At 39.4% G+C, this 25,249-nt stretch overlaps 1 protein-coding gene across 11 annotated transcripts in view; it reads right to left on the reverse strand.

Annotated features, from left to right (window-relative positions):
- Positions 1–25,249, reverse strand: part of LOC105010552 (ryanodine receptor 2) — a 73,139-nt gene that overhangs the window by 14,527 nt on the left and 33,363 nt on the right. For 8 of the 11 annotated variants that reach the window (XR_004575802.1, XM_020047436.2, XM_013134215.3 and 5 more), the window contains 25 exons: positions 24,202–24,279; positions 23,353–23,428; positions 23,023–23,143; positions 22,449–22,564; positions 21,446–21,519; positions 19,352–19,473; positions 18,926–18,975; positions 18,618–18,678; positions 16,587–16,816; positions 16,162–16,243; positions 15,782–15,912; positions 15,336–15,656; positions 13,351–13,591; positions 12,787–12,874; positions 12,611–12,703; positions 12,291–12,455; positions 12,124–12,186; positions 11,319–11,456; positions 11,080–11,189; positions 10,565–10,661; positions 8,558–8,679; positions 8,197–8,248; positions 6,884–6,925; positions 6,146–6,245; positions 5,928–6,007 (listed from right to left, as the gene is read on the reverse strand). Coding sequence is in view for 10 of the 11 variants with exons in the window: in XM_020047436.2 (XP_019902995.2) it covers positions 5,928–6,007; positions 6,146–6,245; positions 6,884–6,925; positions 8,197–8,248; positions 8,558–8,679; positions 10,565–10,661; positions 11,080–11,189; positions 11,319–11,456; positions 12,124–12,186; positions 12,291–12,455; positions 12,611–12,703; positions 12,787–12,874; positions 13,351–13,591; positions 15,336–15,656; positions 15,782–15,912; positions 16,162–16,243; positions 16,587–16,816; positions 18,618–18,678; positions 18,926–18,975; positions 19,352–19,473; positions 21,446–21,519; positions 22,449–22,564; positions 23,023–23,143; positions 23,353–23,428; positions 24,202–24,279 (2,853 nt within the window). In the remaining variant the exon portion in view is untranslated. The remainder of the gene's footprint in view (positions 1–5,927; positions 6,008–6,145; positions 6,246–6,883; positions 6,926–8,196; positions 8,249–8,557; positions 8,680–10,564; positions 10,662–11,079; positions 11,190–11,318; positions 11,457–12,123; positions 12,187–12,290; positions 12,456–12,610; positions 12,704–12,786; positions 12,875–13,350; positions 13,592–15,335; positions 15,657–15,781; positions 15,913–16,161; positions 16,244–16,586; positions 16,817–18,617; positions 18,679–18,925; positions 18,976–19,351; positions 19,474–21,445; positions 21,520–22,448; positions 22,565–23,022; positions 23,144–23,352; positions 23,429–24,201; positions 24,280–25,249) is intronic. The other 3 variants (XM_034292647.1, XM_034292641.1, XM_034292642.1) reach the window with 2 other exon arrangements.

Consider the following 25,249-nt stretch of genomic DNA (forward strand, 5'->3'; position numbering starts at 1 on the left):
CTCTGTCTAGAAAGAACAGATAAAGAGAGAGCAGCTGAAATAGCAGTGTTTTCAGGGGTAATCCAAGGATCCCTCAGGACCAAAATGTCAAGGGTCTGAAGGGCATCAGAGATAAACCCGGCCTTGTTGACCGCAGATTGACAGTTCCAAACAGTGCTGGGCACCAGAAACTTCACATAGGTTTTTATGGAAAGGAGACACAAATGTATAATGTTTGTTGGTATGCAGTGGGGAGCAGTGGCGAAAACAACAGGGAGAAAAGTGAATTTGTGTAGAGTACACTATTGTACTGGTTCAGTAACCCAAAATTGTAAGGTACATTCAGATTCAACCGTATGTAGCATTTGCTAGAGTTCCACCATGCAGGTTCTGAAATCTGATTCTGAATAGATTTCTGAAATCACAAGCAGGCATTATTTCCCAACCCTAAAGAGGCTTCCTTGTTTAATTAAATGGCATGCTTAACTGTGTCAGAGATCTATAAATAAAACAACAGAATTCATTTTTTCATCCGAAATACTTACCAAGGCATTCATATACAATGCCAAAACACTCATGGAATGAATGGTAACAAGTAACCAGGGCCTTCGGGAAAACATTTGATGAGAGAACAATTGCCACAGCCCTATTCAGTGAGGTGTGACAGCGCCACAGCACTTTTGATTACGTAAAAGACATTGACAAAGGTATGTTTTTTAGACCAATTTGCCTGATGATTTGTGAACTACAATTCTCTCATTCCTTTTGAAGTGCTGCTGCAGGCCCACTGCGTATCTGGCCAATCAGATTTACTGAATTTGCAGGTGGCATTTGCTGGACACAAATCTCAAGGTGCGCTCACTCCTCAAGCATTTATTTAGCAAGTGTCATAACACTTCACACACAGCAGAAACAAGTAAAAATGTGAAAATGAATATAGAACACCTAAACATTTTTATCTGTCTGACAAGCCGTGTGTCATAGAAATAACAACATTCTTCTGTTTGAATTGTAGGCAACTGAACAGCATATGCAGACAGTCTGTTCTACTATATGCACACAGTAATGCCTTATAGAGGTCACATCCTAATGTTTTTGAGAGAATAAGGATCACATTTGGATTATATTTATTTGAAACTCTGTCTATTATTTTTATATAAACAATTATCACTTAATGTAATAAGGCAAGCTCAGTTCTGTGACTTCTAATGATCATTCCTGTTGCTCTCATGGGCTTTCCATAAGCCACCTGTTGTTCTAGCTTTCAATATTATTCGTATGGACAAGGACAAAGTTGGTGCAGACAGGGTTTTCATCATGCTCAAGGGCAAAGGCTGCAGAACCGCCTTTATTCTCTAAGTAAATTATACATACACAGATTTTTTCTTGGTTGTGATGGTGCTGCTAGTAGCAGACAACATGGACAGAATACAAAAAAATCTACATTAAGTTGACATTTACTGTATACAATGGGTGGTGAGCATTTACAGTAAAATTATGGGACATCAGTGGTAAGAGTATATCCAATACACAATTGTACCTTTACAATTACAGTTTATGCACTGATCTACAGTAGATGAAGTGGTGCATCTTCTCTAGTGCCTTCTTGGTGATTGCTATGATAGTGTACTCCCACCTGAAATTGTGAGATGATGGTCCCTAGGAATTAGAATGATTCAGTCAAAGTAACAGCTGAGCCCAGAATCTCAAGGTGGATAGGTGTGGGCATTTCCTGAAATAAACCACCAAGGTTTTATCTGTGCTACATTGCAGTTAATTTGTCTACTGCACCGGGCAACCAACCGGTCAACCTCTTCAGTGTAATCTGTAAACTTGAGTAGCTTGACAGATGCATTGTTGGAGGTACAGTCGTTTACAGGTTTTGTCCAGTTGGTCAAGAAGTCAGTTATCCACTTATAGAGCTGGACATACTGTATTCAGCTGGAAGAGTTTGTCATGTAGTAGTTCCACGATGATGGTGAATATCTCCCTGAACACGAGAGAGTTGGTCGGCAGTGTGGCTGTTGAGACCGGGCCAACAGCCTTTTAGCAGTTCTGGTTTATAAAGCGCCTGTTCACCTCCTGTTCTGTGAGGTTGAGGTATGAGATGCATGTAGCTGTAGTGAGGCTGTCAGGTAATTAAGGAACCTTTTCTTTATCTCTCTAAAGATGGATCGGTACCTGTTCTTGGGCTCTGTGGCAGAGCTGTCTGTCCTCTATCCTTCTCAATGCGGAGACTCTATTGCTTACCGGTAAACATTGGATTGTCTTTTTTTTTTTTTTTTTTTGATGAAGGACTATGGTCTGTCTGAATTATTTACACTTTGATTTGATTTGATGTGGTTGGTTCAATATGAAGAACAACATTGCCCTAAACCAAAGACTAAATAAGAATTAACACACTGAGACCTATATATCAATACACCCTGGCTTTCCCGTTTTGGAAAACCGAATGTATCATATACTGTATTTTCACTATGATGGTTGCCCTGTTCACAGCCCAGAGAGAGACTGCAGGAAAAATAGCAAAAACTCAAAACTTCAATTATTTAGGAAAACATTTCTCGATAAACTAGGATCATTCTCGAAAAACTGTAAATAGGCCCCCGGGTTAAAAAAAACAAACTTATTCTCTAAGAACTTTTCAATAATTTATGCTTATGATTTCTACTTGTATTTTACTACAGTTTTGGTCTGGAAAATGTGTATACTTTACAACACTTCTTCATACAACTACACTACACATTACTTTACATTGGAGAAAAAATTGTGGTTTAAAGTCTCTAAAAGCTGCCTATCCCAATAATGCAACAACCAACCACTAATAAAACAACTGAGCTCAAATAGCTAATTTCAAAAACTGCCACAAAATGTCCTTTCACTGTAACAAAAATGTATTGCCATTGGTGGGTCTAAAGCTTAATAGGGTTTAATATTGGCATAGATTTAAGCTTAAAAATAGAAGAGCCTGTACAACATATAAAAGATGAATGAAAAGTTCAACATAAAAAAAATGGGGATCCAACTTAATCAACTTTCAAAGGAACATTGCTGTCTCATTATTCCACCAACGGCAGTGTTTGATGTACTGTAACATTTTTAAGCTCTGAGTGCACTATTGTTCAATGTATGTAAATTGAAATGGTATTATCAGCGGACCGATATAAGCTGGACAGTCACAAATGGCTTTATAAATCTGGTAGTAGCCGAAAGACAAAATGTACCTTTTTCTAAAAGTACAATCTGAATTAATAAAGGGGATATGTCCCTAATGGATGATCTTAGCGCAGTTTTTTTAAACTATTGGTTTGGACCCAAAGTAGGGTTGAAGAATTTAGAATTTTCTCATTTGGTTTTTCAGATGAAAACACTGAAGGACCATTACAGGCATAACCATGGGAAGTAGGTGCTCTGAGGGAGCTGCAGGCCTAATACAGTGAGGGAAAAATGTATTTCGTATGTTTGCCCAATGACAAAGAAATAATCTGTCTATAATTTTAATGATAGGTTTATTTGAACAGTGAGATACAGAATAACAACAAAAAAATCCAGAGAAACACGTTTTTTAAAAATTTTATGAATTGATTTGCATTTTAATGAGTGAAATAAGTATTTGAAAAAACATGACTGAGCACTTGGTGGCAAAATCCTTGTTGGCACTCACAGAGGTCAAACGTTTCTTGTAGTTGGCCACCAGGTTTGCACACATCGCAGGAAGGACTTTGTCCCACTCATCTTTGCAGACCTTCTCCAAGTCATTAAGGTTTCGAGGCTGACGTTTGGCAACTCAAACCTTCAGCTCCCTCCACATATTATCTATGGGATTAAGATCTGGAGACTGGCTAGGCCACTCCAGGACCTTAATGTGCTTCTTCTTGAGCTACTCCTTTGTTGCCTTGGCTGTGTGTTTTTGGTCATTGTCATGCTGGAATACCCATCCATGACCCATTTTTAATGCCCTGGCTGAGGGAAGGAGGTTCTCACCCAAGATTTGACGGTACATGGCCCCGTCCATCGTCTCTTTGATGTGGTGAAGTTGTCCTGTCCCCTTAGCAGAAAAACACCCACAAAGCATAATGTTTCCACCTCCATGTTTGACGGTGGGGATGCTGTTCTTGGGATCATAGGCAGCATTCCTCCTCCTCCATACACAGCGAGTTGAGTTGATCCCAAAGAGCTCGATTTTGGTCTCATCTGACCACAACACTTTCAACCAGTTCTCCTCTGAATCATTCAGATGTGCATTAGCAAACTTCAGACAGGCCTGTACATGAGCTTTCTTGAGCAGGGGGACCTTTCGAGCGCTGCAGGATTTCAGTCCTTCACAGTGTAGTGTGTTACCAATTGTTTTCTTGGTGACTATGGTCCCAGCTGCCTTGAAATCATTGACAATATCCTCCCATGTAGTTCTGGGCTGATTCCTCACCGTTTTCATGATCATTGCAACTCCACAAGGTGAGATCTTGCATGGAGCCCCAGACAGAGGGAGATTGACAGTTATTTTGTGTTTCTTCCATTTGCGAAAAATCGCACCAACTGTTGTCACCTTCTCACCAAGCTACTTAGCAATGGTCTTGTAGCCCATTCCAGCTTTGTGTAGGTCTACAATCTTGTCCCTGACATCCTTGGACAGCTCTTTGGTCTTGGCTATGGTGGAGTGTTTGGAATCTGATTGATTGATTGCTTCTGTGGACAGGTGTCTTTTATACAGGTAACATTAGAGCAATCTTTCTGATTGAGAGGGGATCAAATACTTATTTCACTCATTAAAATGCAAATCCATTTATAACATTTCTGACATGTGTTTTTCTGGAATATTTTTTGTTATTCTGTCTCTCACTGTTCAGATAAACATACCATTAAAATTATAGACTTATCATTTCTTTGTCAGTGGTCAAACGTGCAAAATCAGCAGGGGATCAAATACTTTTTTCCCTCACTGTACATAGATGAAATGTGACACATTGGAGTTCTAGAAAATGTTTGTTTGATCTAAATAGTCAAGCATTTCATTATGGCAGTTGAAGATTCAAGGAGACTAATCCATTAGCTAATCAGCTAATAAACAGTGCTATAATGTTCTGTGTCCAAGAAAGTAGCCAGCAAGCTAGCCAATCAGAGGGTGTGGCATACAGTTAGCCTAGTTTGCTGATTTTTATTTGATATGTCAGAAACTATTTCTGGTTTATTTACTTGACACTTGTTTTCCGGATCAGTCCAAACAGTACATCTTGACCAGAACACCATCTTATAGTGAACCAAAAGCATGTACAAAATGCTTGGAAAAGAGCTGAGGCAGAAGGACCCAATAAGGTTTATGCTTTGCCTGAACTGTCTACTGAATCAGCAGTCTAAAAAAAGTGTTTCCAAACAGAATGATCCATAGCGTTCTTGTAGCTGAAATCTCTATGTGGTCAAAGACTGCCAATACCTTTTGAACGGTGGTATTTCCTCCATTCTAAGACTGTCAATGCCTTTTGAACAGTGGTATTTCTTCCATTCTAAGACTGCCAATACCTTTTGAACAGCAACATTTCCTCCATTCTAAGACAGACGATACCTTTTGAACAGCGTCATTTCCTCCATTCTAAGACTGACGATACCTTTTAAACAGCAGCATTTCCTCCATTCTAAGACTGATGTTACCTTTTAAACAGCAGTATTTCCTCAATTCTAAGACTGTCAATGCCTTTTGAACAGCAGCATTTCCTCCATTCTAAGACTGCCAATACCTTTTGAACAGCAGTATTTCCTCTATTCTAAGACTGCCAATACCTTTTGAACAGCAGCATTTCCTCCATTCTAAGACTGACAATACCTTTTGAACAGCCTGCATTTCCTCCATTCTAAGACTGCCAATACCTTTTGAACAGGAGTATTTCCTCCATTCTAAGATGGACTATACCTTTTGAACAGCGGCATTTCCTCCATTCTAAGATGGACTATACCTTTTGAACAGCGGCATTTCCTCCATTCAGAATAGAAATCCCAAGCTTCAGCGTGGATGCCACCATGGACCCCAAGTCACCTATTGAAGTGAGAAATTCACTCAAGGTTATAATGAGAAACAATCCCAAAACACTCAATTTAATTCTTAAATAATACTGTATTTTGGATACTTTTAGTAGTGATATCCAAGAAGCCATTTAAAAAAAAGGTTGGTTACCTTTACTGGCACTGATTGTTTGGAGCACCATCTCTGCAGCTCCACGGTCATGAAGCAAGGCCTGCTGATACAGCAGCTTCTGTTTCTCCATCTCCTTCTTCTGATCATCCATCAGTCAGTCACCCAATCAATCATCAGTTATTTGACAATATTTCAGTCAGGTTCGATAAACCAATACAAATCGAACGACCAAAATGCAAACAAATGAATTTGTCACTTAACCATATATCGTTAAAGGAAAGGTTCATAATTATTTTTCTGATTGTCTGATTAGCTCAATATATCTATATCTATATATATATATATATATGTAAAAAAAATATATGTCTCTCTTTGGATGTGGAATATGTTAATTGTATGTACATACTCTATCAGTAGAATCGCTATTATATTTCAGTTAGCCATGAAATTTGAAAGCAATTGGTTTTGATGACATGGGTCACATATCGGCAGATTCGGCACATACTGGGACCGTTTCTTTTAGCTTAGGATGGCTTTACAGTGGCCAAAAATATCAGAATGCATCACGAACAAATGAATAAACCAATAAATCTGTACTATTTCATGATTGAGAATCTCAGGGTAGAATGAATATTATACATCTGAAAAGAAATAAACGATCTTAGCAAGAAGGAAATTAGTCTTTTCAAATCCACCTTACTTCACTATAATGTGTTTTCAAATGTGTCTGTCCTTACAATGAGCAACACTATTATAAGGTGGAATTGAGACACTTACTTCAAAACTTTTCAGCACCTCCTTGTCCTCACCACAGCAACTCTGAGGAGGTATAGATTATATCAGAATGGTCAAAATGTTATACCTAACCTGAACAGGGAAAAATAACATTCATAAGTATAAAAATGAGGGATGTCAAAGTTAAAGTTTAACGCATGCGATTAATTTAATATTATGCTTAATGCCGTAATGTTTTGGTCGCCATTAACACTTTCTTTCGGGGGTGTCAGAGCGATCCATAGGCAGTGCTTGACTTGACGGTATTCACATTTATTGTTTTTTTGCAACAGCATACTGCACATTTTATTGGTGCTTGACAGGTACATGTTGTCAGTGTAGCATTGGAGTAAGCATTCATTTTGTGAATCGTGTTTACTTCAGCACTAGTTTATGAATTATGCCTAAAATTATTTTTGTAGGCTACACATCCTTTAGTACAATGGATGCCTCCCGTTGCCCATTCTCCCTCCAGTAATCCATCGCCTCCCCTTACTCTGACCCTCTTCGCCCAATGCTAGTAGCATGGTAAGTTGTAATATTTCATGTTTTTATGAGCTTAAGTTTAGCATTACTGTAATTGCCAGTCACGTTTCCACCAGAATATATTTTAAAAGTGGAATTAACAAACAACATCTGTGGTCTGCATAAATTACAGCTCTCTCCAGATTAACGTTAAAGTCACGCTGACTAAGTTATGCCTTTGCCTATTCAATTACCATATGCTTTTGGTTGAATTTAGGAATAATTTAATAGATACACAAGCATTTGGTTGTGGACAACCAATCTATGGGGAAAGCTACTGTTTCCAGGCCCCCACCTGATCCCCATTATAACCACATCTCAGATTCATCATCAAAGAACAATACAGTGAAAAGCTCAGGTGTGATTCAGTGTTGTATCCAATACCTGCCCAACCAGTAGTTCTCCAGATAAGAGGGGCCAATGTGTTTTATACAGTATCTTAACATAGCAGTTATTGTATTTGGTAACTAAATCAAGAGCATAATAATAAGAGATGGTACAACCATGGGATCAGAGACCAGCAATCAACTATTTAGATATACAGGAGCTACAAATAGACACTGCCAGCTATTGTGGTAATTTGAGGGAGAACATTTTATGGTGGTGACACCCTGGGCTTTTGTAGTAATTTAGAAAAAGACCATTCTTTAATTCCATGTCAAGCTCTGTCCATGGAAGGCAATTCATTTCTATTAATTACAGAAAATGATGCCATTCATTGCAATTCATTATTTTCTATAAAATAATTAAAATACATAATAATAACACAGTAGTACTATGCTCTGTCTTACCTTTGCCATTATGGCAGCATAGGACATGTAAAGACCGTCATCTCCAAGCTTACTGTGTAAATGGGAGGTGTGAGACAAATGTCAGAACAGGCATAGTCTAATTACTTCATCATTTGAATAATGTGCGGTATCAACTGAGTTTCCTTTCATACTATAGGAGTCTTAGGAGTATAGGAGATGAAAAAGAATTGTCGAAAAACACTAAACTGTACTAAACCATTTAATAAAATAAATGGATAAGGAGACATTTTTAAACTCTACTCTACCCTGAGGGAATTCAAGACTTTTAAAGTCAAATAATCTTATGTTTCTGACAGAACTTTTGGAGTGCACACACATGCATACACATATACACACACACCTTTCAGTTAGAGCACTCCGACTGAACAGCGTGATTAGCTGCAGGAGTGGATCGATCGGTTTGTCACCGTCCTTTCCTTCTTCTTCATCTGTCACCTTTGAACACTCCGGCTCTCCGGCCCTCTACAATGTAAACACAAGACTAATCCCAAGATACACTCTGCACACTGACGGTCTCTCCACAGGCATTTACACATTCCTCCCTCAGACCCCACATCATATAGAACATGTAGTGATATTTTTCAGTCATTTTTAGTAAACTGAGTTTATTTATGAGGGCTAAAATCTCTTTTAAAAAATGAATAGTGCAATAAAGAAATGTAAAATCTTAGTAAATAAAAATGTTATTTTACTGTAATCTACCAAAAGGGACATTTTTCACATTCCTATACCAACACTACAATGTGGAGGAGTACATCAGTATACAGCATTATGTCATTAATATATCTATTTCATGTTGCGTGTTGAGTGCTTTAGGATATATAGATTACACTAACCTGTATGCCCAAACCATCAACATTTTTTAAAATAACTGAACTGAACAATTCAGTTCATTTGTTCAGCTTTTCAGACTGTTTTGTTTTGCTTTGGGAAGGATTGTGTTCTTTTATTGGTGACAGGTGTGGATAGGAAGTTTTTTTCCATGTTTACATTAGTAATTTTGCAGGTTTTGCTATAATATACAATATTATAATATATATATATATATATATATATACCCACGCATATGCAAGCACTGGCTTCTACAATTCAAACATATGTTGTCTTTCATTATACCCTTCAAACTGTCTTGATTACTTTGTTTTTTTTAAATTATGTACTGAACTTTAATTCTGTATTTATATTTGTCAGGAACTGGCCTTGCACTACTATCATTTAATTGGAACCAAGCATAGATCGAGTATTGACAGGAACAAGTTGTTAGACCGTTAATGTTAATTATCCTACATTTAATTTCTCAATCATGACTGGTTCTTTGGCATATCAGCAAAATGGTTTTAGTCGATATGCCAAATACTGTCTTTTCTAGTAGGGTGTGCAAATTCTTTGTTTCAGGGGTTAGTCATGTGATGTTTGGGAGGTTGGTGCCTTTTTCCTAATGACACAAGTTTTACCAACGCTATAAAATCTGAACCGCCCTGTAGGACGAGAGAGCTTTTTTTCATTTTCGGAACAATCCCTCGCAATTGACGGGGGGCACAGTTTTTGCAGGAGATTGATAGAAACGGTGTACCATTTATTGAATGAAAATTTGCTCCAGAATAAAATAACCTATTGAATGTATTGGTGTGAGAGAAATATATATATTCCATCTAATTATCTACTATCACCACCACTGATAGCAAATGAGGTTGTGGGTACAAATTACAATGAGAGCCTGCCTACATTTTGTAATGTTTGTAAAATTCCATTCAGAATTTTACAAACCGTGCTACCTTGTTTATTGAATGAAATAAACTTACTGATTTTGTTGGTGTGAGAGAGAAACATTACAATTTTAGACAATTTATTGGACCATTTCATTCTGGAGTACTGTAGATGTTCACCTAAACCAAGGTGCATAGTTTTGGTCAGCCATCGACTAAATCTGTCCTGTGATATGTCAGAATGGAATTTTCAAAAAATGACAAAAGATATACAGTCCCTCATCGGAATTGCAGCCACAACTTCTGCATTGCAAGTGACATGCTTTACCAAATGAGCTATACAGTTGTGGTGATTGAAAATGTACTTTCAATCATTATTATTATATTATTATTCAATAAACAAGGAGACGGCGTCTGTCAGTCACCGCCGATGTCCGTGTCTGTCAGGCCCCCCTTGTCAATCAGGAGGGATTGTTCCAAAAATGAAAATATTGCCATTGTGTGTCTCTATCTCACCAACACATTCAACACGTTTATTTAATTCAGTTGCTACAATTTCACATTGTGGAAGCTTCACACCAAAGGCTAAGTACTTATATGAATTTAAATTGCATGTTGAGAATGTTCACACAGAGACTTACAGCCAAATCTTCAACCAACTTTTCCTCAAAGGAGTGATCCATGGCAGCGATCCAGGTCTTGTCATAGCCCTGTAAAAACAGGTTCATGGCCCGGTGCCTGTTGTAGAGGTATAAAGGAGATATCAGAAATGGAGAGAGACAGAATGTCAAAAAAAGAAAATGGAAATAGAGTTTTCATTAGGCTCATAAAACTCCAGGCATCTTATTTAATCTAACTCAGACACCCTATTTATTGGCAAGAGGCTGGGGCATCGGCTTGCGTTTTCTAGCTTACATGAATAGCTGTATGTAAACCTTTTTGTTGTAATGTTGTTGTGTTTACATAACTACCCGGGGAAGGCTATATATAATCTCGGGGTTTAACAGTGTATTGTTTGACCAATGTTTCTGTTCTTTATTGCATTGTAACATTGAATCAGCAGACATTTCTTCTAAATCAGTGTTTTTCAACCCCGCTCCTGCATGTTTTGAATAAAATCTAATACCAGTCATCCACTAGGTTCCGTATGGGCTACCTTGGAAGGTTGTGGAGAGGAGCCATTCTAAGGCAGGCCACCACAGCCCTCTTCCTCTGTTTGGATAACACCTTATTCCACACTGCCTTCTTCCTTTGGCGATGTTCTAACTAGGGACAAAAGCACATGTTCATATGAAACTGAAATTGTGTGTTTTTTACACAACAAAAGCCACAGCTATACTAGAAGCTCTACTAATAGTATTATTTGGGTAAGAGAACAGCCTTTTGATTGGCCACCTGGTCTAGGTGGTAGAGCAAGCGGGCAAGTCCTAGGACCCTCTCTACTGTTTTCAATGGGTCGGACATGTCTCCTTTCAGGCCTGGGAAGTCCCTATACAAGACATCCTGCCATCGGGCCCCTGGTATGACCTGTTGCTAAAACACAGAGAACAGGCTGTTAAGAAAAGTTTGCTAGGACTTGCTGCTTACAAATTATACACTGATAAGCCCATTTGGAAAGTCAACATTGTAAACCATCAAATAAATCAATATACCATTAAAAAGCAGTACATCGAATAGGCACAGATATAAAAGCCACAATACCTAATTTAAACAATAACAAAAAAATCAGCCCACCAGTGCTATGAATAGAATTTTTGCCCACACCTCTTCAAACCAAATATTTGAATCACTGTCTTGTACAGGTACATGTTATACAACATTCACGTGTCGGTCTTCATATGTAGTCTATGTCTCTTAATGTATTGTGTATACTGTCTACACATTCTGTTGGGGCAAAACTAGTAGGGGTTTGAATGCCTTATATAGCTGCTGCCAGACAAATAACACGTTCTTCAAGAACAAGCAGCAGCCGATTGTTAGGGTTTGTTTCTGAGAAATAATCTATTTATTTGTCACTTAAATATGGTTGGTCACAAGGTCTTACTAAATATGAAAAAGGTCTGATATGATCTGTTTTGCTTTCAGCTTTTACATAAACAAAATCAGCATTTTCAGTTAGGGTGTGCAGACTTTTTAAATCCACTGAATGTTTTGTAGCATATGAATAAACATCTTCACATCAGACTTTGTCTGTAAGAACCTTGCGTTGAAGAACCAGAAGTCCACTAAGTACGCTCTCTCGAATCTCATCTTCTGTGTCTTTCTGTGAAAAGCAATCACAGAATATTATTATTAGCAAGTCAGACCTAGATATTTGAGCAGCATCAGGCAACGCTGTCTAATAACGTACTGCTCCAATATCCACACCTGTGTGAAGTGGAGTTTGGCCACTGAAATGAGAACGTGGACTGCAGGGGGACACATACTCAGTCCCACAGGAAGCAGCCTCCTTAGGGAGGCCACAATGAGAGACGTCTGTGTGGAGTAGTGGTCGCCCTTCCTCTTCATCTTCCTCCTCTGATCAGACAACTGCTGATGAAAAACCATGAATAAGAATACATTGTGCTAATCATTTATACTGTATACAGTATCACCTTGCATGGACAGAAGGTAATTTATAAATTTTTAAACCAAGCATATCGCATATTAGACACCCAACCCTGTTTGTGGTAGTTTTAGATTCTCACCTTGCTCATTTTGTGATTGATATTATTGACCAAGAAGGCCATGTTTTTTATCTCGTTCTGGAGCACATAGCTCTGTTCCTCCCATTTGAAGTTCTGCATTAGAATCAAACAAAGGTTAAAAGTCAAAATGCGTTTAGATGCCTTGACCACATACACAGCACTGTAATTTCACTCACATGAGACTTGGCCCAAAATATAAAGATCTCTGCCACCAAGCCAAACAACCTCTCAGCTTCATAGTTTGGTTCCCGCAGCCAACTTGCTCTAGAAAAATTTAATGTGAGAGAGAAAACAAATCCTGAAAAAATTCCCATATTAATCAATTACAGGTTTATCCATTCATTTGAAAGTAGCTTACAGGCAGCTTGTGCCAAGTAAAAGCCTTCACTAGAAATTATAGAGAAAAGGTTTTGTTTTCTTGAATAGGCACTGTGTGAATAATTCCCCCGCTTGCAGCTGAGACAAGTCAGCAATTAGTGTTCTACATCATATCAAATAATCAGAATCAACAACAGGTTACCCAAGATTTCACATTTGTATGTTGGAATTAACGTACCACTGAAAACACTGCATTTTTCCAACAATGCAATTAAAAAAACACTTCAGATGACTTTTTTACTGTTGATAATTACTATAAATATGGTGTAACTTTTCCATTACAGTGTTATGTTACCAATAACATTCAGTCAACATTATCTTTCTCCCTTCCCATAATTCCAAACTAGTGAAGCGCCCCTCACCTATTGTACTCCACGAATGGGATGAGGAGAGGGTAAAATGTGTAAAGGTCTCGCACCAGCACAGTGAATTTCTCCTGAATCAGAAGTTCCATTTCAGATACAGTGCTCAGCCCCTCTGCTTTCATCTGCTCTTCCTCCTGCATTACTAACTCAGCCCTTTTCTTCAGCTTTTCCATAAGAGGCAGGTAGTGGCTTGACAGTAGCTGGGGGTTTGCCTGGCAGATAATTGGCTGGGAAAACACTGAAGAGAATGACTAAAATGAATATTTGTTATTGAGCAGTTATTTTGAATGAATTGATTGATATTTCACAAACGGATAAAACAACTGAGGCCTTAATGTGTTTCATGGTGTCACATAGAATAAGTGAGTGATCGAGAGCATTAAGAAAACATACAGAATGAAAGGAACTACTATTCTGTGCCGGGCCGGATCCTTTGCAGGCGGTTAACATAGCAGGCAAAGGGTAAAGAGTACAGTGGATATATGATGTAAAAGAATAAGACAAAGATAAATCAATTCAATTGAAAAACAAACTGAAATCTTTGAGAAAAAAAAAAAAGAAAAACTGGTTGCATAAGAGTGCACACCCTTAAAAAAAATACTTTGTTGAAGAACCTTTTGATTTTATTCCAGCACTCAAGTCTTTTTGTGTAGGAGTCTATTAGCATGGCACATATTTGCCCACATTTCTTTGCAAAAGCACTCCAAATCTGTCAGATTGTACAGCCCTCTTCAGATCACCCCACAGATGTTCAATTGGATTCAGGTCTGGGCCCTGGCTGGGCCATTCCAAAACGTTAATCTGCTTCTGGTAAAGCCATGCTTTTGTGGATTTGGATGTGTGCTTTGGGTCGTTGTCAGCTTTCTAACGAACGCCTGAAGGTTTTGTGCCAAAATTGTCTTGTATTTGGAACTGTTCATAATTCCCTCCACCCTGACTAAGGCCCCGGTTCCAGCTGAAGAAAAACAGCCCCAAAGCATGATGCTGCCACCACCAAGCTTCACTGTGTGTATGGTGTTCTTGGGGTGATGTGCAGTGTTGTATTTGCGCCAAACACACCTCTTGGAATTATGGCCAAAAAGTTCAACCTTGGTTTCATCAGACCATTACACATTTTCCCACGTACTTTTGGGGGACTTGATGTTTGTTTTTTGCAAACTTCAGCTGGGCTTGGATGTTTTTCTTTGTAAGAAAAGGCTTCCGTCTTGCCACCTTACCCCATAGCCCATTCATATGAAGAATACAGGAGATTGCTGTCACATGTAGCACACTGCCAGTTCTTGCCAGACATTTCTGCAGTTCCTTTAATGTTGCTGTAGGCCTCTTGGAAGCCTCCCTGACCAGTTTTCTTCTCGTCTTTTCATCAATTTTGGAGGGACGTCCAGTTCTTGGTAATGTCTCTGTTGTGCCATATTTTCTCCACTTGATGATGACTGTCTTCACTGTGTTCCATGGTATATCTAATGCTTTGGAAATTCTTTTGTAACCTTCTCCTGACTGATATCTTTCAACAATGAGATCCCTCTGATGCTTTGGAAGCTCTCTGCGGACCATGGCTTTTGCTCTGAGATGCAACTAAGAAAATGTCAGGAAAATCCTACTAGAACAGCTGAACTTTATTTGTGATTAATCAGAGTCACTTTAAATGATGGCAGGTGTGTAATAACTTCTATTTAACATGTGAATGTGATTGGTTAATTCTGAACACAGCCACATCCCCAGTTATAAGAGGGTGTGCACACTTATGCAACCAGGTTATTGTTAGGTTTTTATTTGTAATTTTTCCCCCTTGAAGATTTCAGTTTGTTTTTCAATTGACTTGATCACATTATAGGTCACATTAAAAGTGGAAAACGTTCTCACATGATTAATCTTTGTCTCATTCTTTTACATCACAAAAACCTGCCATTTTAACAGGGATGTGTAAACTTTTTATATCCATTGTAGATGATGGTGGGAGAGCCAGAGGAGTATTTGTCTACCTGCCAGGCCCTTGATCCAGTCTCCGTGCCCTTTTCCCAGGCCATTGAATATAATCTGGAGGATGTTGCCCAGCAGGGTGCTGGCATGCTGGGAGGTGAAGGAGGATAAAACCGGGCTTTCCAGCTGACCCTCGGGACCATGTTGCCACCAGTGAGACATATAGCTGCAGAGCAGAGGCATTGTGACCTCAGTGGCATGACTGTACTGGGCCTGGTGTCCTCCTGAGCCTGCACATGCCAGCTCATCAATCTTGGCTAAAAGCTGCTGAAGAGAGGGCAAGAGAGGACACATCTTCTCCACCTGGTCTGGAACTCCTACAGCTGAAACAGACAAGAAGGGACAGAAAGTTCCTGAAAAATACAAAATATTTACAAAACACACAAACAGCATGTGCAATGAAGCTTAGGGAGTAGTGTGAGAGAGTAGTGGTTGTGTGTACAGCTACCTTTTCTCTCTTCAGGACTCATAGTGTTGTAAATGGAGTAAGGGTTGTTCTCATTCAGAGCGGGCTCCAGGAAACCCACAGGGAAAGCCCCTGACAGAGCTGCAAGACACGCTCCTATAGCCGCTCTCTGCCTGCAAACACACACACAGATGCCTGCCAGCTCTGAAAAGCCCTGCCTGCCACACGTTACCCCACTACAGCCACAGAGGTGACATGTGCATGACCATAAAGCCAGAAGAATCCACAGAGGAAGAGAGAGGCATACTGATGTGTACGGTTCATCAAACATTTTATTTTGAACCCTTGAGGATATGCATGTGCATTGACTATCATATACTGTAACGTTACATGGCATAAATCTAAATGATTAAAAAAAGTACCTTTCCACATAGAAGACTGTGCTGTTGCCAAGTGAGTAGAGTGTGTTGAGGATCTTATAACAGGATACCTGGACACTGTCCACTGAAAAGGAGAAGGTTAAGCTTAGAATGTTTGGTGGTTGGGCTAGATAGTGTAAAGGCAAGATGGAAGTTGATATGTGAAGAAAAAGAGGGCTCACAGTAGGTGGAATTAGATTAATCGAATGAAAGCTAAATGTCCATATCGTTCAATACCAGAAAGGACCATCTCGCAGTGTAAATAGCTGAGATCTAAAAAGATGCGATGCGCAAGCTGGCTGAGATGGTTGTGCATCACTGAAAGATTTAATGTCATAAATCCAGCTATTCCGGCTATCTGAACTTATCGGCAATTCTAACACCATATCATTCCACCTACCATGATACAGTACAGGAGCCAAACCTACCCAATAGGTCCTCTCCAAACTTGTTGTTGCTCAAGTGTTCAAACATGGCAGTCAGTGTGGGCAGCAGACAGGTAGTTGTGTAGTCTAGGATCTGGGCCACCTCTCTAGACTGGGTTCTGCTCTGGGTCATAAAGATATTCTCAAATGCCATCTCTAGGTCGACTGCTGCATCCTCGAAGAAAGACTGTAACGAGACCCTGGCTGATTCTGGAGCAGTTTCCATCAAAGCCCTGAAGGAGGTCAAACATATTATTTAATGCCCTTATAAGTCTACATAAACAGGGCATTACACATTAATCCTGTATCTCAGGGGTTTAAAACAAATATTGCCCCGGGGGCCACATTCAGCCTTCAACCAGGTCCAGAGAGGGGGACACACTTGACATGTTTCCTTCTTAAATAATTTTAAAGAACAACAGTCATCCATTCTCAGTTTTGCCCTGTCTGTCTTCTATATCGTGGTTTATTACTGGTTATGAACAGGGCACAAAAACAATGGTTTGAATGTAGACACATTTTTGAAGGATGTCGAGTTTCCCCAAATGTATTTCTTCTTCAAAGAACAATAAAAATGTGTAACACACAAATCACCCACAGGCCTGATGATAGAAGGCAACACTATTTGTTTGTCTACTAAATCTATTATCTAATTAGGCGGGTTCCACTGAGATCACAATCTTACAAGGAGCCTTGGCAAAAGTAAAACCAATAGATATCAGATAACATCAGGGTATCAGTGCCTTAATAGCAACAGCTTAGCAAACTTGGGGGGGTTTAACGCAGTGAAAATGTGTTCTCTACCTAGCCTCTAGACATTGAGCCAGTGACACCCTGTTCTCTACCTAACATCCAGACACTGGGCCAGTGACACTGTGTTCTCTACCTAACATCCAGACACTAGGCCAGTGACACTGTGTTCCCTACATAGCATCCAGACACTGGGCCAGTGACACTGTGTTCCCTACCTAGCATCCAGACACTGGGCCAGTGACACTGTGTTCCCTACATAGCATCCAGACACTGGGCCAGTGACACTGTGTTCCCTACCTAGCATCCAGACACTGGGCCAGTGACACTGTGTTCCCTACCTAGCATCCAGGCACTGGGCCAGTGACACTGTGTTCCCTACCTAGCATCCAGACACTGGGCCAGTGACACTGTGTTCCCTACCTAGCATCCAGACACTGGGCCAGTGACACTGTGTTCCCTACATAGCATCCAGACACTGGACAAGTGACAATGTGTTCCCTACATAGCATCCAGACACTGGACAAGTGACACTGTGTTCCCTACCTAGCATCCAGACACTGGGCCAGTGACACTGTGTTCCCTACATAGCATCCAGACACTGGGCCAGTGACACTGTGTTCCCTACCTAGCATCCAGACACTGGGCCAGTGACACTGTGTTCCCTACCTAGCATCCAGGCACTGGGCCAGTGACACTGTGTTCCCTACCTAGCATCCAGACACTGGGCCAGTGACACTGTGTTCCCTACCTAGCATCCAGACACTGGGCCAGTGACACTGTGTTCCCTACATAGCATCCAGACACTGGACAAGTGACAATGTGTTCCCTACATAGCATCCAGACACTGGACAAGTGACACTGTGTTCCCTACCTAGCATCCAGACACTGGGCCAGTGACACTGTGTTCCCTACATAGCATCCAGACACTGGGCCAGTGACACTGTGTTCCCTACCTAGCATCCAGACACTGGGCCAGTGACACTGTGTTCCCTACCTAGCATCCAGACACTGGGCCAGTGACACTGTGTTCCCTACCTAGCATCCAGACACTGGGCCAGTGACACTGTGTTCCCTACCTAGCATCCAGACACTGGGCCAGTGACACTGTGTTCCCTACATAGCATCCAGACACTGGACAAGTGACACTGTGTTCCCTACCTAGCATCCAGACACTGGGCCAGTGACACTGTGTTACCTACATAGCATCCAGACACTGGACAAGTGACACTCTGTTCCCTACCTAGCATCCAGACACTGGGCCAGTGACACTGTGTTCCCTACCTAGCATCCAGACACTGGGCCAGTGTGAGAAGACAGCTGATGATAGAAGGTGCATCACTCCCTGAGGAAACAGGGAAAATCAAAACCATAAGAACGGTAATCATAATCTGATCACCCATTTAACCACCACATCACATGAGCAGTCGGAGACAGATAAGCAATGTATGTGCGTATGTAGACAGATGAACACAAATAACAGTAATGAAAACATGACCATGAAATGCAAACACAAATAGCAGCAATGAAAACAGGACCATGAAATGTAAGCAGAATTTGAGTCAATAAGCACGAATTTACACCATATTTACCAAACAGAGAGATCCTATGTCTGACAAGAGCTCCCAGTCTGCAGAATAGACTAAAGATGGGAAAACACAAGAGTGATGGAGAGAAAGAGAAAATAAAATATAATGACAATGTAATATGTAGAAGAGCAAGCCCTTTATGCTTCAAGGAATGGAGGCAAATAAAGTCAAGTTTGGTCAATGTCCTTTTGGAATGCAAAGACAGTTAAACAGTTATAAAGCTTAATGCTACCATCATATAACTTTTGTATAACTACTCACAGTACTCAAACAAAAAACAACATTATTTGAAAAAAAAAACACTTTAAACTGCATTCATAGAAAGGACCTTTGGCATTCATCATTTGTTATGACAGGAAAACATTTATATTTATATTCCAGAATAACCAGAATATAAACTAGGAATAACAATATTGTAATAACCAGTACCTGGTGACCATCTCCTTTTCCTTGTTGGAGGCATGGCCTCCATTGCCTTGTGAGCTGGCTGAGGTGGATAGGAAGTAGAGTCGATGGTCCTTCAGGTATTGTTCCACCAGGGGAAACACTACCTGTGGGATAAAAGTTTATGATAGAAAGGACTGAATCACCATGATCTTAGGCAACGTCAAATCAATAGACCTACAGTGCCTTTGCAAAGCATTCAGACCACATTAGTGTTTACACATTTTATAATGTTATAGAATTTATAATAAATAAAAGTCTGGAGTTGTCCAGACACAAAATGCCTGGACGTCCACGGAAGGCAACAGTAGTGGATGATCGTAGGATGCTTTCCATGTTAAAAAACAAAACCTTCACAACATCCAGCCAAGTAAAGAACACACTCCAGGAGGTAGGCATATCAATATCCAAGAGAAGACTTCACGAGAGCAAATACAGAGCGTTCACCACGGTGCAAACCACTCATAGGCCTCAAGAATAAAAAACATTTAAAAAGGCCAGCCCAGTTCTGGAACAGCATTCTTTTGACAGATGAGTCTAAGATCAACCTGTAGCAGAATGATGGGAAGGAAAAAGTATGGAGAAGGATTGGAACGGCTCATACCACATCATCTGTAAAACATGGTGGAGGCAGTGTGATGGAATGGGCATGCTTCCAGTGGCGCTGGGTCACTGGTGTTTATTGATAATGTGCCAGAAGACAGAAGCAGACGGATTCATTCTCAAGTGTATAGGGATATATTGTCTGATCAGATTCAGCCAAATTCAGCAAAGTTTTGTTTTTATGGCAAAGAAGTGGAATATTCTGCAATGGCAAGTCAATCACCTGATCTCTACCTGATCGAGCATGCATTTCACTTGCTGAAGACAAAACTTTAGGCAAAAACAAACAACAACTGAAGGCAGTAAAGGCCTGGCAAAGCATCACAAAGGAGGAAACCCAGCATTAGATTATCAATGCGTTCCAGATTCAAGCATTGCCTGCAAAGGATTCTTGACAAAGTATTAAAAATGAACATTATTTTTATGATTGCGCCATGTCGTGTATCTTTTACTCAGAAGTGTTTTCTGTCTAGCCACCCTAATATGAAGTCCTGATTGATGGAGTTCTGCAGATAATGTAATCTTTGCACAGAAACTCTGAAGCTCAGGTAGAGTGATCATTGGGTTCTTGGTTACCTCCCTTCTTGCCCGTATACTGAGTTTGGCCAGACTCGAAGAGCCTTGGTGGTTCCAAACATCTTCCATTTCACAATGATGGAATCCACTTTGATCCTAGGAACTTTCGTTGTGATAAGCACTTTCATGATAACCTTCACCAGATCTATGCCTTCACACAAATCTATTTGAGATCTTCAGAGATTTCTTTGGACTTAATGACTTGGCTTTTGCTCTGACATGTACTGTGAAGTGTTGGACCTTATATAAACACGTGTTGGGCTTTCTAAATCAGGTCCAATCAATTGAATTTGACACAGGTGGACTCAAATCAAGTTCTAGAGACATCTGAATTGATCTGAATACATATGTAAATGAGATATCAGTTTTTCATTTAAATGAATCGGTAGACAATTCTGAAACGTGTTTTGCTGTGTTATTAAGGGCTCTTGTCTGTGATAGAAAACAATAGCCTACATATAATCAGCTAAAACTAAAGTCTATAACACAATGCAATGTGGAGAAAACATTTCCGAAGGCACTGTAACATACTATGTACTTGGAACTGAAGTTAGTTAAGTTGCTAATGTTTTTTTATCCAACATGTATGATTGGCATTACTAAGAAACAGAAATAGTTGTTGTGTTGCATATGTTTCTATGACCTGTTTCAATTGAGAGACAGAGAGAAATGGCTGAGTGCCATCTGAATCAGTGGTCCCATCAATGGAAATGCGCCACTTTTATTTTCTCCTTAGATGGAGCGTGGAAGGCTTAATCAATGGTGTGATGGAAATTGACATAGCCTTTGGATTTCCAAAGTGGCTAAATTAATTCCAGAGCCACAGTAGCTTTCAGTGAAAAATCTTCACTTGTGTTGTTGGACAGAAGCACACAAAAAGGACATTTTATATTTACAAACCTTGCTGAAAAAGTTAATCTGCTGCTGGTGGGGAGCCTCTACTTTTTTTATCTGACCTCTTGCCTGTGTGACCTCTGAGCAAAAAACAAAAAATCACATTAAATGTTATGTGTTGTGTGGCTGTGACAATTGGGTAATGATGAGTTGACATAATGAATTCTCATGAAAACAACATACAGTAAAGTAACTTTGTTGAACCCCCAGTCGTAAAAGAGGAACTGTCGGCCAAAACAGGTCACCAGAAATGTGTACTTATGTCATCAAAACCACTCACTTTCAAACTTGGATGGATTTCATGGCTAACTGGAAATGATAGTGATTCAACTTATGAATTATTCATATAATCAACATATCACACATGCAGTCACAGGAGGTTAAATTATTTTTTTGTTATTTGCAAAAGTCCCTGACTGAATCTTCAACCCTGATTTATTCTTTTGACATTATATTAATAAAAAATCTAAGCTCTAATTTTTTTTAGACATGTCACCCTATTTCCTTGACTTTTCCTCAATACATTAACAAACTAATGCGGTTAAAATGTTGATATTCCAAACATTTTCCAAAATGTGTGCACAGTTTAAATGAGGACATAATAAATGATAAAATAAATAATCATTGTCAAATATCACTTTCCCAATTAACTGCAGTTCAATGCATTCAACACAGATAGCTCTAGTCGATGCATACAGCTTTGGCACCATTTGCTTTTCTTAGGTTAATAGTGTTTCTTAGAACCTTCCAAATCAAATAATAAAGGTTTTCTTTGTAGTGGTTTTAAACATTTTTACATGTAACAAAAACTAATAAAAATGTGATTATTTGATTATTAAAAGCAAAATATGAATTTCTCTTACAATTATTTCCCAACATAAAACCAATGTCTCCTTAAAGTAATGGTTTTGAGTTTCCGTATTTTAAAATAAAATACTAAACAGAACAAAATCTCAATATACCATTTATTAAAATAATATACCAAAATAAAGTATTGCTAAAAATGTACCCAGCTCTAGCATGTGTTCTTGGGCTTCCTCTGTATATAAAAGGAGCTGCTGTAAGAAGGTGTAGGCAAAGCGGTTTGCTATAGCTGGTGAGTCCATCTCTGCTGCCTTTCTGTCCCTGTCCAGAAAAAAAGCAGCTTAGTGATCTTAAAAGGTTAGGATGAGAGACAGGACACTATGAGTCTGAAGGTTCACTGTACATCCTTAAGCAAGTCACTGAAACACTTAATTAACCAGTGACCTGTTAAAGATGGAGTCTGGAGTATAAGAAACAGTCACACTATCTGCCCCATTGCTATTATTTTTGCACTGTGGGTTATGCAGGGCTGAGGAGTGGAGATCGTAGTAAATGCAGTACATATGCTGCTTGTCTATCGTGAGTGCAATGATGTAAGAGAGTAAAAAGTACATTGTTTTGCAGCAACCTCTTAGATGTAATATCTTCAAACAGCCATGACAGTTTCAACATTAAGGATTTTAACTTGAATTATGTATGCCAATTGTGATTAAAGAAACATTTTCATTCATTCTTAGTATCAGTTGATATTATACTGTTGTAAACAGCCAATTCCTCACCTCCTCACTGAGTAGCAGTTGAGCTGGAAGAACTTGAGGACATCCTGGGCTCTCTCTCTCAGTTTAGCCTTTTCCTTCGCAGGGAGTGTATCATAGGGCACCATTGTAGAATGACCACCTCCTGAAGGTTGAAATTAAATCAAAGTATCATTGAGGAAAGGTTAGAAAAATAAATCAGATTTTGATAATCAGTGCTTGTAAGGGAATCAAAATCAAACTGAATGCAGATTAATCATTCTGCACCTAAAAACCATTGCGTAACAACTGAAGTATATAAAATCTAATTTTAAGGCCAAACTTAATTAATCATAGATTCTGATGCATTGCTACCTTTAGTATCAACTTCCTCCATGTTCTTCTTGGACGAGATGTTATGGTAGTTCTCAGCAAGCATTTCAGCCATAGACTAGTGGAAAGTATAAAAAAAATCATAGCTACAAGAAGCAATGAAAGGGACGCCAGATTATGGAATGCATTGTATTTATACATCCTCTCATGTACATTTAAATATTCAAAACACTTTGTGAAAGTTAAAGTTGGGTTTTATTGTTCATACAAATATGTCATTTTCTTTCTGAGGTAAACTTCCTGATTGGGCAAGCAGCAAAATAAAGTACCAGATGTGCTTCAGGAGACACATTTCTCAACATTGACTGTCTGAGTTCACTGGGAGTTGCGGCAATGTAAAGTATTCCTTGTAATGAAAAATGTCCCTTGTCTGTACAGGGCTGAGCCTTAGACTGTGCGTTTTCATTATAGTGCAACATACGGGCCAATTAAAATAGCAATACTTTGTTTTCAAGGATCCCTAATGGTGCTGAGCCCTTTTTCACCACAGCATGGGAGGCCCTGTCAGTGATCACAATGATGGAGCTGGCCGACAGATAATGCGCCATGAATAATAGGCTAACTGCAGAATAATGAGGCTACAGAAATTCTAGTGGTAAAATTGTAAGCCTAGTAACCAACAAGTTGCTGGTTCAAATCTTGATCCAACAAATCAGCCGTTATCTTGAGGAAGGTGCTTTAACCTAATTGCTTATAACTCACTGTGGATATGAGTGTCTGCTAAACGTAAATAATAATTACAAAGAATTCATTGAAAAGCCATAGATTCACCCGTAATTCTACAACCAATAATAATAATTAGTACAATAAGTACAGAACATTCTGACTTACACACTGGTCCCATGAAAGTGTCACACTGCTCACATCCATGGGTTTGGGGGTGAAGGTTGATGCACCTTCAAATGACAACTAAAAACAGAGACATACAGAAATGAATTTGCTATACAAATATATAAGCCATTATTGCAATGCAATTATTTAAAACAAAACACACCACCTAATTAGGGGAATTCTCATGACCACCACAATGCCAAGTCCCCCCATGATCTACAAAGGTTTTCCTGCAAGCAGTATTGACAGTACCTGCTGTATGTTGTCCTGTTACTTCAAGCAATGTTTAGGCTGGTTGAATAGAATATAAACCTCATACTATCACTATCACATTGCATTCCCTCAATAAAGTGATTTGTAAAGATTAAGGCATTGTCTTCCACAACAACACAGTATCACATTCCATTATCTTGTCATTGTTCCTGCATCGCACCACTTTGGATTTGAAATTATATAAGACCATGGGTTTAAACTGCAGACTGTCAGATTTGATGGTATTACTTTCCATTTTTGGTGTGCCATTTTTAGATTGTGGCAAGTTTTGTCCATATTCCCCCACATTTTAGGATACCAAATGTATTTGGACAAATGGTTTTATGCCCTACAGTCATACTACTAGGAAACATTTATTTTGTGTGTAATGACTGAGGTTTAGGACCTATAGTCATTATCAAACGCTCAGTACCTTCCCTGGTGATGCTGTGCAAGGCTTGTACTAATGCCATCTTCAGTTCCTGCTGGTTTTTGGGGAGTTTTGCCTGTAGTCTTGCCTTCAGCATGGGAAAGGCATGCCCAATCGGATCAGATCGGGTGATTGACTTGGCAGTATGTTTTGGGGTCATTGCGCTGCCGCATGACAAAACAACATCCAATATATTTTGAGCAAACAAGATATTTCTGTACACTTCAGAATTAGCTCTGCTGCTGCTGTAAGCACTCACATCAACATGAGACATGAGACAGTTCCAGTAGCAAACATACATGCCCTGGCACTAACACTATGTCCATCATTTTGTCTCCACATCTCCTTGTTCAATGATTCTTGTGC

This window comes from Esox lucius, chromosome 6, assembly GCF_011004845.1.
Source record: "Esox lucius isolate fEsoLuc1 chromosome 6, fEsoLuc1.pri, whole genome shotgun sequence".
Taxonomy (NCBI): domain Eukaryota; kingdom Metazoa; phylum Chordata; class Actinopteri; order Esociformes; family Esocidae; genus Esox; species Esox lucius.